The 18,546-nt window shown below is 45.1% G+C and overlaps 1 protein-coding gene across 2 annotated transcripts; it reads left to right on the top strand.

Annotated features, from left to right (window-relative positions):
• The first annotated feature begins 2,845 nt into the window (after positions 1-2,845).
• LOC142432281 (uncharacterized) lies at positions 2,846-18,545 on the top strand. 2 transcript variants are annotated; one of them, XM_075537414.1, is made up of 4 exons: positions 2,846-3,029; positions 6,340-6,547; positions 9,732-9,858; positions 13,507-18,545. In XM_075537414.1, exons 2-4 carry the CDS (start codon positions 6,533-6,535, stop codon positions 15,111-15,113), a joined length of 1,749 nt encoding a protein of 582 aa, XP_075393529.1. In that variant the 5' UTR covers positions 2,846-3,029; positions 6,340-6,532; the 3' UTR covers positions 15,114-18,545. The 2 variants fall into 2 exon arrangements, with proteins under 2 accessions (XP_075393529.1, XP_075393528.1); XM_075537413.1 differs by lacking the exon at positions 2,846-3,029 and adding an exon at positions 3,030-3,165.
• Position 18,546: the final 1 nt, after the last annotated feature.

The raw sequence follows: 18,546 nt of genomic DNA, 5'->3' as shown, positions 1-18,546 counted from the left end.
CCCAATCCTCTCTCCCCTATTCCTTCTCCCACTGACCCTCCTCCCTCCTGCCCTCACGGACCACACTGAGTAGACTTAGCTGTTGAGATCATGGCCATCCAGGAGGTGAGCATGCTACCATAAAATGTGTCTGACTCCATTATTTCAATCTCTCTTCCATCTCATGCTCTCTATGACTTTACTATAATCTTTGTATATATCTTAACCATATAATTGCACCTATCAAACCCGTGATGAGTTGTGGGGGGCTGGCTTTCCCCAAAAGATTCTCAGCCTGTGGGTCATGACTCCTTTGGGGATTGAAAGATCCTTTCACAGTGGTCACCTAATACCACTGGAAAATATATTTCCAAATGTTTGGGGTCACCACAACATGATGAGCTGTATTAAAGGGTTGCGGCATTAGGAAGGTTGAGATCCCCTGGACTAGAGCGTCATTTAGGCCACTTAGTAGCAGAGAAACTGATGGAAGGAATTCTGACAGCTGAGATACGCAATGTAGACAGCATCTAAGGCAGTGGTTCTCAACCTTCCTAATGACGAGACTCTTCAATACAGTTCCTCATGTTGTGACCCCAACCATAAAATTATTTTTGTTGCTGCTTTATAACTGTAATTTTGCTACTGTTAGAAATTGTAAATATCTGATATTCAGGATATATTTTCATTCTTACAAATAGAACATAATTAAAGCATAGTGATTAATCGCAAAAACAATATAGTGTGAAATATCTATTTCTAATGACAAGTGACATTTTGTCTTAAATATGGGTAACAGTCTTCACATAGGGGACTCGTATGTGGGTCTATCTGCATGTGGTCAGACTGACCCACCTGGAGACGGATAAAGGAGTGGTGTCACATTTCCTAAGACCATATTGGAAATAATGTGTTTTCCGATGGCTTTAGGCAATCCCTGTGAAAGGGTCGTTTGAACGCCTAAGGAGTCGCAACCCACAGGTTGAGAACCACTGATCTAAAGGATGAGAAATCCGCTACCCACTGCCAGTGAGGTAGGTCACATAGCAGCAGAAAGATTGATGGTGGAGAGGCCAAATGGCAGAACTTCTATACTGACCTTGAGTTAGACCAGGTAGCAGAGAGACCTCTTTGGCAGAGAGCTGTCCAAGGCACTGATCAAGAATTTTATTGTGGTAATCTGAGGGACTGGATGAGAATGAAATGCAGCTAAATTATTCATGCTCATAATTAGGGGTCTGGAAAGCCGACTGGTGAAGGAAGACTCATGGTTATATAAATAAATCTTCATGTACATTCTCATGACTGGACACAGTCTCTCCAATAATCCCCCACAAAGAAACTGTCCTATGCTGATGGTGCCCGGTTATCAAAAGATATAGCATCTGGAGTTTTAAAGGCTTGAAGGTAAACAAGCAGCCATCTAGCTCAGAAGCAACAAAGCCCACATAGAAGAAGGGCACCAGCCTGTGCGATCATGAGGTGTTGAAGCGATCAGGTATCAGGCATTATCAGAACAAAAAAAATCTTAAAATAGTGAATGTGTGGGGGAGTGTGGGGTGGAGACCCAAATCCCATTTATAGGCCACTGGACATCCCCTTGCAGTAGGGTCTCAGGGAGAAGACCAGCCAGTCAGAGTGAGATGAAGCAACGATGAAAAATCCAACTTTCCTCTAGTTCCTAAGTGCTTCTCCGCCTCCCCCCCACTATCATGATCCAAATTCTACTTTGCAAGTCTGGATAGACCAGAGGATGTACACTGGTAACAGGTAGGAGCTGGAAACACAGGGAATCCAGGGCAGATGATCCCTTCAGGGCCAGTGGTGTGAGTGGTGATACTGGGAGGGTAGAGGGAGGGTGGGTTGGAAAAGGGGAACTGAGTACAAAGATCTACATGTGACCTCCCTGGGGACGGACAACATAAAAGTGAGTGAGGGGAGACGTTGAGCAGGGCAAGATAGGACAAAACAATTTATAAATTATCAAGGGTTCATGAGGGAGGAGGGAGGGGAAAAATTAGGACCTGATGCCAGGGGCTTAGGTGGAGAGCAAATGTTTTGAGAATGATGAGGGCAATGAAAAGTAGCTACATGTGACCATAGGTATCAAAGCAAAGACAAAGTAAGACTTGTAGTTTTTGCCATGACTTGAAAGTATAATGAGAAATCTCCATCATTTCAGTTGTCCCAGGAAATGATTATTTTAAGCCACTGGCTTACCATATATATATATAAATATATATATAATATTATATATATAAATCATTTTATTGGGGGCTCCTATAGTTCTAATCACAATCCATACACCCATCCATTGTGTCAAGACCATATACAATTCTTATCACAATCCATACATCCATTGTGTCAAGAATATATATACATTTGTTGCCATCATCATTCTCTTTTTTTAAGCCATCATCATTCTCAAAACATTTGCCTTCTACTTGAGCCCTTAATATCTGCTGCTCATTTTCCCCCTCCCTCCCCACTCCCCCCTACTTCATGATTTTATATTTTTCCAGCACACATAAACATAATTTTATATGTTTTTGTAAAGTTAATGATTGCTTGAACCAATGTGATGTGATGGATTGTTTTCATTTTTTATTTTTTTATATTTTGGTGGATTCTTTTTATACGGCCTGTCTAGCCATGGTCTTGTAAATTGACACCCTAATGAATGTGCAAATAAGGTATTATCACTCCTGCCTCTCCCGCCCCTCACTTTAACACACGCATCCACAATCCCTGTGGTTCGTTTTGTACAGAAATAATTGCTCACCTACTGACACACCGATACAACACTCACACGCGCGACACCATCTTTTTCATTTATTTCGTGTAGAAACACACACACACACACACACACACACACATCCACCCACCCCCCTTTTACCTCCTTCTCCACTTTGTACGGAACTATGGCCTCCTCCAGCCAAGACAGAAAGCGCGAGAGCGGAAGTCCGTGCTTTGCGGCCCTCGTCGGCCCCCGTCGTCGCCCCAGCCCGCCCGCCGCCCGACAGGTGGCGCTCTTCAGGCTCTCCCCGGAAGTAAGTGTGAGTTTGGGGAACTTCGGGTGATTCGGGAGGAAAACAAGTGTATTTTTATCTGCGAAAGAAAGCAAGGGATGCATGGACCTGGGGTCGTGAGGATCGACGGCGTTCCCGAGGGCAGCGCCGGGCGGAGGTGCTTGAGGGGAAGCCGGGGGGAGTCGATGTTTTCGGGGTCACGCTCGGGGTGAGCGCTTTGGAGGTCGACCCCGTCCGTCCCGCCGGTTCAGGAGCCCGGTCTTTCTTGGCGCCTCACCCTGCAGGTCAGGGGCGGCGGTGGCGGTGGGGTTTTCGGCGACCGCAGGGTCTGAAGGGGCTGCGGGATTTATTGTGGGCTGGAGTGGCGATGGCGCCCCGGGACTGACCTCGTAGGGAGGGAGCGGTGTGGTCCAGGCTTCGCATCAAACGAGGGGCAGAGGGTGGCCTGGGCCTGTGGGACTGTAGATTGTGGAGGACGCAACTCCGCAACCCAGATGCCTTAGGATGCTAGAAATAAAAGCAGAAAACCCAAACGCGATGCCATCGAGTTGATTCTGAATCCTAGTGAATCTGTGAGACAGAACAGAACTGTCTTTGTGGGTTTCTGAGGCTGCCAGACTCTACGGGTGTAGAAAGCCTCCTCTCTACCTGGTGGGTCGTTGCTGTGAGTTTCAAACCACTGATCTTGCTTGCAGTCAGCAGTGCGAGCAGGAAGCGATCCTTGGAAATATGTGGTGCGGAAATAGCCTTGGGGCGTCTCTGACTTCCTCCAAATCACCAGTGGGGAGGAGAACTCAAATTAGCAGTATCCCCTGCCAACGGTGATTTCTATGAGGCGAGACCTGGCACAGTGCCAAGCTTTTTGCCAGTTCTGACACCTGCAGCTTGCCCGTGGCAATTTTGGTGGTGGAGTGTTTTTGTTTGTTTTTGGTGTTGGATTTTATAATCCGTTGCTTTGGCTGTGAACTCACAGATTTTGGGGTTTATTTGGGAAACATCAATTATTGTTGCTGAGTCTTCAACCAGGCAGCCACTTCTCAGCGGTGCCCAAAGGTATATCCAGGCCCCTGACCTTCCACTCTGCAAGGGCTAGTGTTACAAAAATCCCTTTTAGCTCCCCAGGATAAAAATGTGGAGGCAGCTATCTCCCTACAAGCCTTCTGCCTGAAGGCCCTCCGCTTTCCTGCTCCGTGGGTTGGAAAGCTTGCTAAAGCCCAAGCTCAGCCTCTCCCTGCCGCCTTAGTGCAAACAAGATACTCTTGAGACAGCCATTATTTGTGCAGGCCACCTAACAAGGGTACCAATGCGTGGTTAGCAAGCTATTCAGTGTCCCGTCCCGCCCCCCCCCCCACATGGGCTACAATCCCATCCAGTCATTTGGAGGGAGTTAAGAGGCTGTGTACTTGTTGTGGTAAACCATCCCAACCCTATTGGCTGTACTACAAACAATGCCCCTTGGAAAACATTGTATTTTTGTGGGGTTCAAATATGCACTCGTGATGGGGGATATGTACTTCTTTTTTGGGGGGAGGGGGATATGTACTTCTTCAGTTACTATTGAAAAATGTATTTGCAGTTTTCAAACTGATAGATGATACCTAAGTGTTTCCCCAGGATCTCTGGTGTTGCAAAGTGGTAGGCCTTGGGCTGTTGACTGCATTTGTACTCTGTCCTCTGTTGTTGTTCTACATCCGGTCAGTCCCGAGCCACAGCGACCCCGGGCACAACAGAACGAAACACTGCCCACCCCGCCCTATGCCATCCTGACAGTTGTTCCTCTGGCTGAGCCCGTGGGTGCAGACACTGTGTCCACCCATCTTGTAGAGGGCCTTCTGCTTTTCCACTGCCCCTCCACTTTCCCAAGCATGGTGTCCTTCTCCAGGGACTGGCCTCTCCCGATAACACGTCCTAAATATGTAAGATCATGCCTTGCCATCCTTGCCTCTGAGGAGCACCCTGGCCGTACTTCTTCCAAGAGAGATGGGTTTGCCCTTTTCTCAGTCCATGGTGCTTTTGTTATGCTTTGCCAGCACGCTATCCTATGAGGTCTCTCTATGGCAAACTGTGCTCGGTGGTGAGTTATTTTTTTCTTTTCAATCATTTTATTGGGGGCTCTTACAGCATTCCAAACACCAGTTGTATGGAGCATATTTGTACATAGGTCACCATCATCATTTCCAAAACATTTTCTGCTTGAGCCCTTGGTATCAGCTCCTCTTTTTTCCCCACCCTCCCACCCTCGTGAATCCTTGATCAATTATATATTGTTATTATTATTTTGTGTCTTATACTGTCTGTTGTCTCCTTTCACCCACATTTCTGTTATTTGTCCCTTCGGGGGTGGGGTGCTATATATATCCAATGATGGTGAGTTTTTAAGTGTTTGCTAAAGTGATTGTACCACTTTACAGATCCTCCAGTAAGATCATCTTGTTTTTCATAGTGAGTACTTTATTTAGCCCATTAAAAATGTTTCTAGACCCTTTAGTCAACATAGCATCTTCAAGGTTCTTAGATTTGTCCTTCTCCGTAGGAGTCACACCTTCCCGGGAGTGCATAGTTCTTTATGTTGTGAACTAGGAATCTTTCTTCCCCCGATCTTTCTTTTCTTTATATATATATACTTTTATTGGGACACAGTGCAGATACCATACAATCTAATAGTTCAATCAAATCAGAAAGTGTTGTACAATCACTACCACGATCAGTTTAGAACATTTTCTTCCTTCTTGTACTCCTTGTTATTAGTCCTCCATCTCTCCCAGCCTCCTTTGCTGTTTTAAAATTTTTTTTTTATTAAGGGGCTCATACAACTATTATCACAATCCATGCATATACATACATTAATTGTATAAAGCACATCTGTACATTCTTTGCCCTAATCATTTTCTTTTTTTACATTTTATTAGGGGCTCATACAACTCTTATCACAATCCACACATAGACATACATCAATTGTATAAAGCACATCCGTACATTCTTTGCCCTAATCACTCTCAAAGCGTTTGGTCTCCACTTAAGCCCTTTGCATCAGGTCCTCTTTTTTTTCCCCCTCCCTCCCTGCTCCCCCCCTCCCTCCCGACCATCTTTCTTTTCTTGCACACGGGTCTGATTGTCCAATTTCCCTTTATTGACAAAATCATCTTTTACCCATAGCACCATAAACTCTAAATCTTGGGTTTTATTGCTCATGGTATAAGTATGTTCTGAGTCACCAAAGAAAGGGACAGTCCACCCTGTTGGGGACTTTGTCTTAAGAAGAGGGACAGGCACAGTGGCAGCCTGCGGACTTACAGGTGATAACATCACTGACATCATATGCTCCCATCAGCCTACAGGTTTGCATCCCCAGCAGTAAGACAATCACCTGGAGGAGTCAAGAAGAGGTGTTTAGTCTGGGCATTTTCATTTCTGGCGTGTGCCCTGCATGAGGGACTGAACTTTTGCAACAGAAATTAGAACGTACCAAGAAAACCCAAAGACAGAACATCCCGTTGCCGGCTCTTTCCTGAAAACCAAAGAGGATGATCAACACTCAGGTGACTTTTGACCTTTTTATGCTCGTCTGTGTTTCCTAATGGGTTTAAAGAAGGCTGTATAAAGCCAGTTCATGTCTCTGGAAAGGTAGGAACTGGAGAGAAATAAAGTCTGACCCTTACTTCAGTAACAGGCTATGGAAGATCAGGAATACATCGAGCATGGGATTAACACCAAGTTATTGACATGGACCCATAATATGTCACCAGGGATTCTTTGGGGCTGCATTAGCTTTCAACTCATAATTAATGATCCCACGACCAACCGAAGAGATCCATTCTAGTGAAAAGCTGTGACTCGTTTTTAAGGAGAAAGAAAAGCAGTTCTTTGGAGGACTTCGGTGTTTGTCAGAATACATTTCTTTAGTGTTTCTTTCTGTGAGGTGTTACAGAAGATCCTGAACACCAGTTGTCTCTCGGTGCAGGTAACGGGAGACTAGTCTAGAATAGTGGTTTGAAAATGGCTGGCAGCTTCCAACCGTCTCGAACGACAGGGTTGCAGAGTGAATCACCGTTAATATCAAGCTGGGTTCCTGTGAGGTAGCGGTGACACTGACCTGCACCTTTCAATAGTTTTCTAACACCCCCCCCCCACCTGTCCCTCCCACCGCCCTCTTATTTCTCTGCGCTGTTCAGTGATTTGTTGTTGTGGCCACACAGAACTCATAGCCCAGAGTCCCCATGAGGCAGTTTCTTAGGGAAGTAACAGAGGACACAAGTTAGGATGGGGAAACACGTAGGCTAAGTCATTCTTCTTCAGCGCAGGCCAGCTCTCTGGCCCTTTTTGGATGTTTTTCTCCCTGAAGACAGGCTTCTCTCGCAGTTCCCTCAGGCTAGGCTTCCCTCAGCTCCTTGAGGACCGCCTCCTCTTGGGTCTGCCTGTCTGCCACGGCCAACTTGGCTGAAGGGCCCTTTGTGGACCTGTCACCATTGCCTCTGCCACTGGGTCTCTTGTGCACCTGTCACTATGTTCAGTGGTGGTACAGCACTTGATCCATATTACCACTTGTGTTCATCCGGGTAGACTAGAGATACAAATTCAGAGAGACACTCATATGTATATAAGAAAGAGCTTTATATACAAGAGCAATTGAATAGTGAGAAAACTGCCCAGTCCAGTCCAGATCAGCTCCCTAAGTCTGGTATTAGCCCATATGTCTTGTCCCGATCTATAAAGCCCTCTTCAGATGCACAAAACACATGCAATGATGCCGAATGCAGGAAGCTCAGAGGCCAGTGGGTGGAAAGTCTCGTGGATCCAGTGGTGTAAGCATCTCAGCGCTGGCAGGGGTGTCTCCACAGGGCTCCTCCAGCTCAGAGCGCTAGTGTAGTTCCATGTGTCTTGTCAGCAGCAATGTCTCCCAGGGAGTGAGCAGAGAGAGAGAGAATGTTTCCTGCCTCTAAGGAGGAATTCAGAGTTCCCAGAATCCTCAGAAGGCCATGCCCACACAGAGACCTTATTGGCCATGGCCTGCTTGACAGGCTAGACTCCACCCCTTCACTCTTAATTCTCTCAAATTGACAAATGATTACATAACGATCAGACGGCTCATTTAGGAAATGCCTTTTCTCCCTGCTTCTTTTCTTTCTCCTTGCTTCTTTGTGACTGGCAGATCTCTGCAGTTCATTGCTTCTATGTACAACCTGGAGCAGTTTCAGTGGATGGCCATGCCAGCGGACCTGTAAATTGACCGATCTCCTGTCTGTGGGCCACAGACATTTTTTTCTGCATTGTGGCTTGAATTAAGTTCGTTTTGAAAGACCAGCAGTTGGCTGGTTCTTTTGAGGTAGTGGTTGAAGAGAGTCCATTATTCGCTGCAATGTCTCACAAAACGGAAGAGCCACCAAGGCAGTAACTAACTCTTCAGGATGTGGAAGCTGGTGAGTCCCAAATCGATGGGTCAGGTATCCGTGTGGAGGGTTCTCCTTACACGTTGGCAATGGCTTATGGAGCCATATCATGAGGTATAGACAGCTGTCCATTGCCTCACAAGGCGAAGTTGGTGAGGCAGGTCAGATGATCGGCTGTTAAGAGGGCCTGAGGATCCCAGAATAACCAGGTTAGACAGCAGGCTGCTGGCTCACAGAGTGACAGAAACTCTCAAATCAAGTCGTCCAAGAGGCTGCTGTTTGTAGGGATATCGGGGAAATGGTTCATTGCATTTCCAGAAGCTGACAAGTCCCAAACCCATGGGTTAAGTGACATTCTGACCCAAGTAGCTGCAGCTGACAAGCCAAACCAACAGGTCAGATGACAGGCCAGTGTCTCACCGTCCTCTCAACCATACCTGTAGGCCGTTTTCTCTCTGACTTTCAATGCAATGGCTTCTTGGGCCAACCTGGCCACTTCCCTGCCCACACAAGTTGAGGAGGGTCCCAGAGGCCAAGCTAGTAGAAACAGAACCAGAAGGGGCCCAGTGGCAGAGCTGCAGGTGACAGATGGTAAGGCCAAGCGGACCTTGTAATTGGAGCTGAGCAAAGACTGTCCTAAGATGGCCAATAGGCGCTGAGTGATCTGTCTTGTACTGAAGCAGGGATCCTCGGCCTCCATGCTTTCTGATGCTGGTATTGAGTTGTAGCCTCTTGTTCTTGCCCCCCAGAGGTTACCCTGTGCCTTGATCACTTGTATGTGGCTCCAGGTTTTACCCAGTGTCTTAATCAGTTAAACCTCAAGCTGTACCCTGTTCCTTTGATCAATGACTTTTGAGGCAAAGAGTGTTGTGGGAGGGACGACTGGTATAAAAACTGAGCCAAAAAGTTGGAGAGCTGAGCTCCGTCTGACAGGGAACTCATAGGGGCCAGCCTCGCATTGATCCTGAGAGTTACCTTCATTGACGGAAGACAGGCTCTGATAATGCTGATACTGCTAGGGTTCCTAATTCCATTCCATAATGACCGCCCACTTCCCCATTCATGTAGTCACACGCTTTTGTTGTACATGTGTCCGTATATTTGATGTGAGCTATTTCTACCTCATTAGGGCAGTGTCACTGGTACACATTATAGAGAGCGTTCCAATGTCGTGTGGAGTACCCTAATGCAAAACAGTTTATTGTATTTTAAAACAAACAAGCCTTGGTGTATCGATGCAGCCTACATAGAGGAGCTGAGCAGAACACCTTCCTATGTATATCTTTAGTATCATCAAATGGGAAATCCTTCATGGAATAGCCTCTTCTTATTACAGGAGTCAGTGACGTTCAGCGACGTGGCCATAGAGTTCACCTGGGAAGAGTGGCAGCTCCTGGACCCTGCTCAGAAGACCCTCTATCAGGACGTGATGTTGGAGACCTACCGCCACCTGGTGGCCATCGGTGAGGCGCGCTCTCCCGTCATGACTTTTCCTCTCTCAGGTGCACTAATCTTCGGAGTGGCCTTGCCGCTCTCCAAGTAGCCGACTCTCATTCCACTCTCAGGCCCGAGATGAGTGGGGATCGTCTTTCCACTCCTGATAGAAAACCCTTTACTGTGTGCTTTTTGAAGGAAGCGTCTTCTCAAACCCAAGGCCAATCGGTGTGTCCAACTGTGTTAGTCTGGGGACTTTAGAGAAACAAATCCACAGAAACTCATGTAGAAGAGAGAGTTTTATATAAAGGTTAAGTGCGCATCAAGAAAACATCCCAACCCAGTGCTGCCCAAGCCCACAAGTCCAACATTAACCCATATGTCCGACACCAGTCCACAAAGTCCTCCTCCAGCTCACAAAACACACACTATGATGCCAACTGCAGGAGGAAAGCCAAATCAGTGAGCATGTAAGCATCTCAGCGCTGACAGGGGTCTCCACACGGCTGCTCCAGCACCCAGAGCTGCATTGGGGTAGGTCCATGTGGCTTCTCCTTGGGGCTGCCTTGCAGGCAGTGAGCCTTGCCTGCTAAAGCAGGGAACTGGCTTAGGCAACTTGGACCCTGGTCTGACTATCAGACAGCAAGAGACCCAAAAACTAGAAAAGCGAGGCTCAGGGAGCCATTTATCTCTCCGCCCTTCAATTAACCCCACATGTGTTTATCGGTCAGGTTGGCTCACTAAACTAACTAACTCACCAACATCCTGTGATTCTGTAATTCTCACACACAAGTCATCATGTAAGCAACCAGGATGCATCCCCTGGGTTGGCTCCAGGAGAGCGGCCTTGGTCTATATTAGAAAAAAAGCCACTGGAATTTTTTTCAGGCATGAGCAAAAATGGTAAGAAGGCATGGCTCTGGGAGTCACATTAGCCTGGGAGAGGGCCTCACATAGTTTCGAAGAGGTCCGATGCTTCTGCTTTGACTTTTTTTTACAAGATCTACCTGACACACGCCTTTCTTGATTTTAAAGTGTGCTGTTTCCCTGTATCCTGTGTAAATGACCGTCGCTTAGTCCATGTACAGGTACCTCATGCGTGTAATGAAATGTTCTAGAATTCAATGAGGTCCATACATTGCCATGAACTACATCGGCGGTTCTCAGCCTGTGGGTCTTGACCCCATTTGGGGTTGAACAACCCTTTCACAGGGGTAGCCTGATTCATAGCAGTAGCAAAATGACAGTTATGGAGTACCAACAAAAATATTTTTATGTTTGGGGTTCACCACCACACGAGGAACTGTATGAGAGGATCGCGGCATGAGGAAGGGTGAGAATCACGGATCTGCATAATCGTTGGAACACAGGTAGACATATGCCTGTATTCTTTGCTTTCAGCCAAAATCCATGTGATGTCATTAATGACAGTTTGTAGTCGACATCTTGTTCTGCATCTGGCTTGAATTTAGGCAGTACCTGTTGAGACACTGCAGCTATCGCTTTTAAGTTCTCATTGGCACAATCTTACCAGCATGCGATATCGAGGATACTGCTGGGTAAGTGCTGCGTTTTTGTTGGATTGCCTTTCTGTGGAATGTAGACAAATGGATCTCTTCCCAGTCAGTTGGCCAGGTAGTGTTCTTGCAACGCGCTTGGCTTAGAGATGAGTTGAGATGTTTTGTTGAAGCATCTCAGTTCCTGGCGCCTTATTTTTCTCCAGTGTATTCAGTGTCCTCTGAAGGTCGCCTTTCAGCGCCACAACTTGTAGATCTTTGCCAGCTCTTAAAACGCCCGAGGATAAGCCAGTTCCGTTTGCAGTGACTTTGTGGAGTCCATCCATTTTCATTTGATGCTTCCTGTGTTCACTGTTTCGCCCGTGGACTCCTTCAATATGGAAACTCAGGAGTTGCATTTCTTCACCTTGAAATACGGGGAGCCAGCTGGAAACCCGTTCTTCCCTTTGGCTTTTGTAACACCAGGTCTGCGCATTTCGTTATGACGCCTGCTTTGTCTTCTCACACTGCCCTTTGAAATGACAACTTCGGATCAGCTCTTTTCCCCTTCACTGCTCCTCTCACCGCAGGTATTCCGTGTTCAAGAGCAAGTTTCGTTTGAACGTCTCTTACCTCCATTTTCCGCTCTCTTTCTGATTTTCTGACTTTTTAATGCCCTTTAGTTTTCTTCAAGTGCGATGCCCTTGATGTCATCATACAACTCACCTAGTCTTCAGTCATTCGTGTGCAATGTCTTAAGTTTATTGTTGAGATCATCTCTAAGCTCACGCGGGCTACCCCCAAGGTCGTATTTCAGCTGTCGTGGGCTTTCCATTTTCTTCAGCTTTATTGAAGCAATGGATGGTCTGTTCCACAGTTAGCCACTGAACTTGTGTTGTTTAATGATATTGCCCTTTTCCATGATGTCTTTCCACAGTTGTGGTTGATTTGATTTCTGCTTATTCCATTCAGAAGGGCCCTATGTGTAGTTGCCGTTTGTGTTGTGTTTTTTAAAAAGGGCATTTGCTATGAATTTGTTAATGGTGTTGCCATGAGGTCTTATCTGTCATGTAGGCCATGTTTTTGAACGACTGATTCTGTTGACAACTTTTGCTTTCCAAATGTCAGCAATTATCAAGACATCCTAAACAAACAAACAACAAACTAAAAAAAGACATCCTGATTGTATTGTTGATTAATTTCAGACTGAAAAGGAGAACATTTTAATTTCTTCATGTTTGTCTTTAACAAATGGTGCAAAATTTTAAATGATACTTGAAATAACTAATAATGTGTGTGGGTATATAGATATTATCCTACATTGGTGGTATTGTACTTTAGAATAGATTTTGCAGTGTCCTTTTTGATGATGAATACGACACCATTCCTCTTGATTTTGTGAATCTCAGCCTTGTAGACCGTATGATTATTCAATTCCAAATGGCCAATCCCAATCCCATTACACCTGAAGTGCTCCTCCTCCAGTCCTGCGTCAGACAGTGGGTTCCATTGGCCAGGTTTTTCTGAAGCACATCCCCACTCCTCTCTAGTCAGCCTGAGAGTGCTACAGACACCTGCCCCGAACGGGGGACCCTGCTAGGGTTTGAAATACTGGTGCCTGAGCTACTTGCAAACCACCGCAGGATGCCACACAGACAAGGGGTGAAGACTAGCATGTAGGCTCCACAAAAATAAAGGATGTGCTTGCGTGTACCCAGCACCGTTACCACACACCTGTCAAAGTTGTTTCCCCCCAGGTGGAACAGTCGACATTTTTCACGTTCCCATCTTGGCTGTTTGTGTAGTTGTCTTCCGGTGAGGATGGACAGAATGAGTACATCTGCCCGTAACCGTCGGGATTAAGCAGCCTTACAACCTCTGTGGTCTATGGGTCGCCGTGACTTGCGTGTATTTACATTCCTTGCATATGTTTATAGGCCTTCTTTAAACATTTGCCAAAGCTGTGTCCCTTCATTATGTATTATCTAAGTGTGTCGCTACACTAACTGGTTTTACCATTCGGATTGTTTGCGTGACTGCGTTCTTCCCAGTGTGCGAGGAACACCGAGCATGGTGCTTTATTCCCCCTCATTTTAGAGGGCTGCTGCGGCAGCCCAGCCACGCCAGTGCATTCTGAGTGGCTCTGCTGTAAATCAAGGTGGTTGTTCTCTTCTTTTCTAGAAATCCTGAAAGTGGACGGTCACTTGCTTGGATACTCACACAATGAAACAATAGAACCGTGCTATGCCTGTCATGCCGTGGGAACTGTTGTTCATCAGCACAAACATCACTTTCCTTTTACGGGAAATCCTGAGGTATTTGACATACACGAGAAAGCTGTTAAATCTAATTTACCTGTCCTGGCATTAAGCCAGAGCAGGAGCGACAAAATAAAGAACTCTGTTGCACTTAATGGAAATGAGAAAACCTTTCGCCACGCTGACCATGATCGATTTTGTGCTGACACTCAATCCCCCGATTGTCAGAATTCTAATAGCATTACGCATCAGAATACTAACAAAACAGAGAAAGCACGTGTTTATAGTGAATGTGGGAAAACCTTCACCAAGGAGTCTTTTCGAATTAATCATCCGATCTTTCATAAACCAGATAAGACCTATAGTTGCAGTCTGTGTGGGAACCTTTTCCCTAAGAAATTCAAGCTCACGGAACATTACCAGACAGTGCATAAAGGACAAAAGCCACACCAATGCTCGGCCTGCGGTAAAGCGTATCTTCATAAACATCACCTCAGGGAACATCAGAAGAAAACTCACATGCCCGAGAAGCCCTTTCTATGCAGTGTGTGCGGAGAAGGCTTCATCAGGAATAGTGACCTTACTGTCCATCAGCAAATTCACAGCGGAGAGAAACCTCACGTATGCGCTTACTGTGGAAAGGGCTTCGTACGGAAGAGGCCACTCGTTAGACATCAGCAAATTCACAGCGGAGAGAAACCCTATGTATGCAGTGAATGTGGAAAAGCCTTCGCCAGGAAGAACGAGCTCACTATTCATCAGCGAATCCATACTGGAGAGAAGCCCTATGTATGCAGTGAATGTGGCAAAGGCTTCATCCAGAAAGGAAATCTCAAAATTCACCTACGAACGCACACTGGAGAGAAACCCTATGTCTGTGCGGAGTGCGGCAAAGCGTTCAGCCAGAAGTCGTGCCTCATAGCACATCAGAGATTTCACACAGGGAAGATTCCCTTCTCTTGCAGTGAATGCGGAAAATCTTATACCCAGAAGTCGAGTCTCATTCAACATCAGAAAATTCACAAGGAGAAGTATTCTCAATGCAGCGAGTGTGAGAAAGTCTTCAAAACCAAGGAAGAGCTCGTTTTCCATCAGGGATTTCACGTGGGACAGGTACCCTTCTGCTGCAGTGAGTGCGGAAAGGTTTTTGCCTGTGCGTCTAATTTTGAATCACATAAAGAGAAACACAGCAGGGAAAACCAGGTAGCTCCAGTCCAAGTGGGAGCTCGCGTCCCAGGGAGTCATGTGCTATCACAAACCGCTCGTGTCGTGCAGGAGAAAGCCCTCGATGCTATACTGACTTTGCAGATGCCTTCCGGGGCCTCTCGCACATCGGTTGACACCAGTGAGGTCCTAACCGAGAGGAATGTAGTCCTTGTGGGAAAGCCTGTTTCCAGAAGCGAGTCATCAGAAGATAATCGAGAATCTGTACAGCAGAAAAACCCCATGAATATAGTGACCGTGGCAGTGCCTCCAGTGTCCAACTACTTTTTATTTTATGTCCCGCAAAACCTATCGGACAAATTGTGAAGCATTAATTGGGCGGGAGGCTGAACAAAAGGGCTACCTCATTGTATGGCTACAGAGTGTATCCTGTAGGAAATCTTATGAATACAGAGCCTGGAAAGCCTGGTAAACTCATCCTGTGTACATTTGGACACCCTAGCCTGATTTTTTTGTTTCTCTCATTTTTTCATTTTGTTTTGCCTTTTGATTTTAACAGACTGCATACAAATTGATTGCTTTGCTATATCAAATGATTGAAAGTCTGAGTTCATGTCATGGGCAAAACAAAATTAAAAAAATTTTTTTTTTTGGTTGGGAGTTTTTGGGGTTGTTTTTATTTGATCATTTTATTGGGGGCTCATACAACTCTTATCACAATCCATACATAAATTGTGTAAAGCGCATTTGTACATTTGTTAACCTCATCATTCTCAAAACATTTGCTCTGCACTTAAGCCCCTGGCATCAGCTCCTCATTTTCCCCCTCTCTCCTTGCTCCCCCCTCCTACATGAACTCTTCATAATTTATAAATTATTATTTTGTCATATCTTACATTGTCCGACGTCTCCCTTCACCCACTTTTCTGTTGTCTGTCCCCCCAGGGAGGAGGTTATATGTAGATCCTTTTAATCGGTTCCCTCTTTCTACCCCACCCTCCCTTGATCCTCCCAGTATTGCCACTCACACCACTGGTCCTGAAGGGATCATCAGTCCTGGATTCCCTGCGTTTCCAGTTCTAATCCGTACCAGTGTACATCCTCTGGTCTAGCCATATTTGTAAGGTAGAATTGGGATCATGATTGTGGAGTGTGTGTGTATGTGTGTGTGAGCATTTAGGAACTAGAGGACAGTTGTATGTTTCATTGCTGCTACACTATACCCTGACTGTCTTGTCTCCTCTCCGCAACCCTTCCATAATGTGATGTCCAGTTGCCTACAGATGGGCTTTGGGTCCCACTCTGCACTCCCCTTCATTCGCAATGATAGGATTTTTTTGTTCTTTGATGCCTGATACCTCAACCCTTCGACACCTCGTGATCACACAGACTGGTGTGCTTCTTCCATGTGGGCTTTGTTGCTTCTGAGATAGATGGCCACTTATTTACCTTCAGACCTTTAAGACCTCAGATGCTATATCAGATGCAACATCAGCTTTCTGCACCATATTTACTTATGCACCCATTTGTCTTCAGTGATCTTATCGGGGATAAAATAAAAATGTTAAATGACCCTGAGTATCTGGAACGTTACTTCTTTTATTTTGATCTCTTTTTGGTGGGGGGAATATTCTTATTAGTCACTATCAGGTCAATTTTAAGTCATTGTGACTCCACCTGGTATAAATGACAATTAATTATGGGAGAAACCCTAAGGGGCAATATTGAATTGATGCAATTTGAGCACATATTCTTTAGTTCCTGTTTTCCAGATGACTATAAACGAACAATCAAGACCCAGAATTTCTACAAGGAATTTTAAAACTTTGGAGCAGAGGGCTCTGTGAAGCAATAGCCTTTCATTACCTGCTTAGGAATGTGAGGGATATTTGTCACGTACTGCCTTTGGACCTGGCCCTATTCCCAGGAGTTGAGGGAGAAGGCATGAATGAGAAAGCAGCGCTCCATAAAAAAAGAAAGAGAAAGAAAGAAAGGAATAGCAGTGCTCCATGCCCTCTTGGAGACACCATGATGTTTACTGGATTACATTTCAGTGGAAACTTGATGTCCCGGCTAATCTAGTCAAAGGACGGTGCAGTGTTTACGTCAGTGCGGTGTGAAGACGTGGGATCCTTGGTACAGAGGGTTTTAGAAGTTTGGAGGGTTGGAGAAACGAAATGGAGTTGCCATGGAGTTGGTTGTCAATCCTGATGATCCCAAAGGTGTGATTAGAACTCTTCTCCCCAAGGTTTTTCTTGGCTGATTGTACTTTTTTTTTTTTTTTTAAGTGCATCACCCAGTCTCCCTTTTGAGACACACTCAGGTGGATTCCATCCTTTTAGGTTAGCAGTTCGATGTGTTAGCTGTTTGTACTACCCATGATTCTTCGGGCAAGGGCTTCTTTTAATTGTACGTAACTTCTAGTGAACAAGTTTTTATTTCAATCACCTTATCGTATCACACTTAGGAGATTATGCATCCCTTGAGAGTTTGGTAGTGATATGAGTTTTTTACGGATACACCCGAGTATAAGCTGACCCGAATATCAGCCGAGGCACCTAATTTTACCACAAAAAAAAACTGCATTAAACATGTGCTGAAAAAAAACTCGGCTTATACTCGAGTATATAAGGTAGTTATGTTTTTGTCTTTAAAATTTATTTTTTTTAGAGATTTAGATTATTTTTATATTTAGATTTTTTTTTTTTTTTAGAGATTTTTCTTCCTAATCTTAGGGGAGTTACTACTTTTGCCTGGAGCTTGCTGGCAAGGCTTGTGGTGGGGTCATGCTCTCCAGTTGGTTTTCCACACCAGGAGGTTTAGAGCTTTGTCTCAGAGGATGCCTCCGGTTGATTGCTGTTTCCTGGGTAAGCTGCAAACAACTTGGTGGTTAGGTATACTTCTGCCCCTTCCCCTGGTTGGTACAAAATTGAGGCGTTTGACATCACTTGTGTAATAAGATTGCCTCCCCAGGTATTGTAAAGGAGACTCCAACTTCCTACTGATCAGAACCAGGAGATGGGAAGAATGAAATGGGAGATTTTTCTTGTTGTTGAGGCCATTTGGATGGCAGAAATGTGGCCTTGCCTTTAGTGGCCTTTCTCCTGTGCCCCATTCCAAATATATCCTAGACTTAGCCCATCAACTCTCTGGGCCTGTCTGTGATAGACGCTTTCATAGAATACCAGTTCCTCCAACCTTTTTTTCTGTGCTTAAACGTGCTTCCTGCTATCCTTTTTTCAGGTAAAAACTACTCATGGTGAAACGCCTACTGCCTTTTTCCTTTCCACTTTATCCATCCAGGAACCCACCTATACTGTACTGACTACATTTTTTCTTATTTATTTTTGTTGCGCTAAAGAATTTGGTTTTATCTTGCCAACCAGGTAGGTAAGTAAGCATAGATTTAGTTTGGTGTGAGTCTAGACTCTTCACGGTGCCTGATTTGGGGATCATCACTTAAAATAGAAATTGTAACCATATTTGTAGGTTAGTTTTCAATGCTCTTAAGTACCCAGATGTAAGCTCTTAGCATAGTGCAGGCACACAGGGATTATTAACTATTATCTATCATCTAATATTTCCTTGCGTTTTTAATGGATTCAATCTCTTCCTAAATACAATATTTTATAATGTAATGGGGTCAAAGATTCTATGAAACGATTCCATGTGAAGTACATTAAGGTATTGTTTGTCACTGGAACTTTTTTGTGTGTTGTATTAATTTCACAATATGTTGGATTAATTTTTTTAACCTTTTAAAGGAGCTTCAATAATTAATGTGAAAATGAAATAAAAG

This window comes from Tenrec ecaudatus, chromosome 18 (assembly GCF_050624435.1).
Source record: "Tenrec ecaudatus isolate mTenEca1 chromosome 18, mTenEca1.hap1, whole genome shotgun sequence".
NCBI lineage: Eukaryota > Metazoa > Chordata > Mammalia > Afrosoricida > Tenrecidae > Tenrec > Tenrec ecaudatus.
The sequence above is the reverse complement of the archived record's forward strand: the minus strand, read 5'-3'. Positions and strand labels throughout refer to the sequence as shown.

Bases quoted from the DNA above. Each gene is read 5' to 3' on its own strand.
- LOC142432281 (XM_075537414.1), top strand. The intron at 9,859-13,506 runs GTGAGGCGCGCT...CTTCTTTTCTAG, and splicing joins CCGCCACCTGGTGGCCATCG to AAATCCTGAAAGTGGACGGT.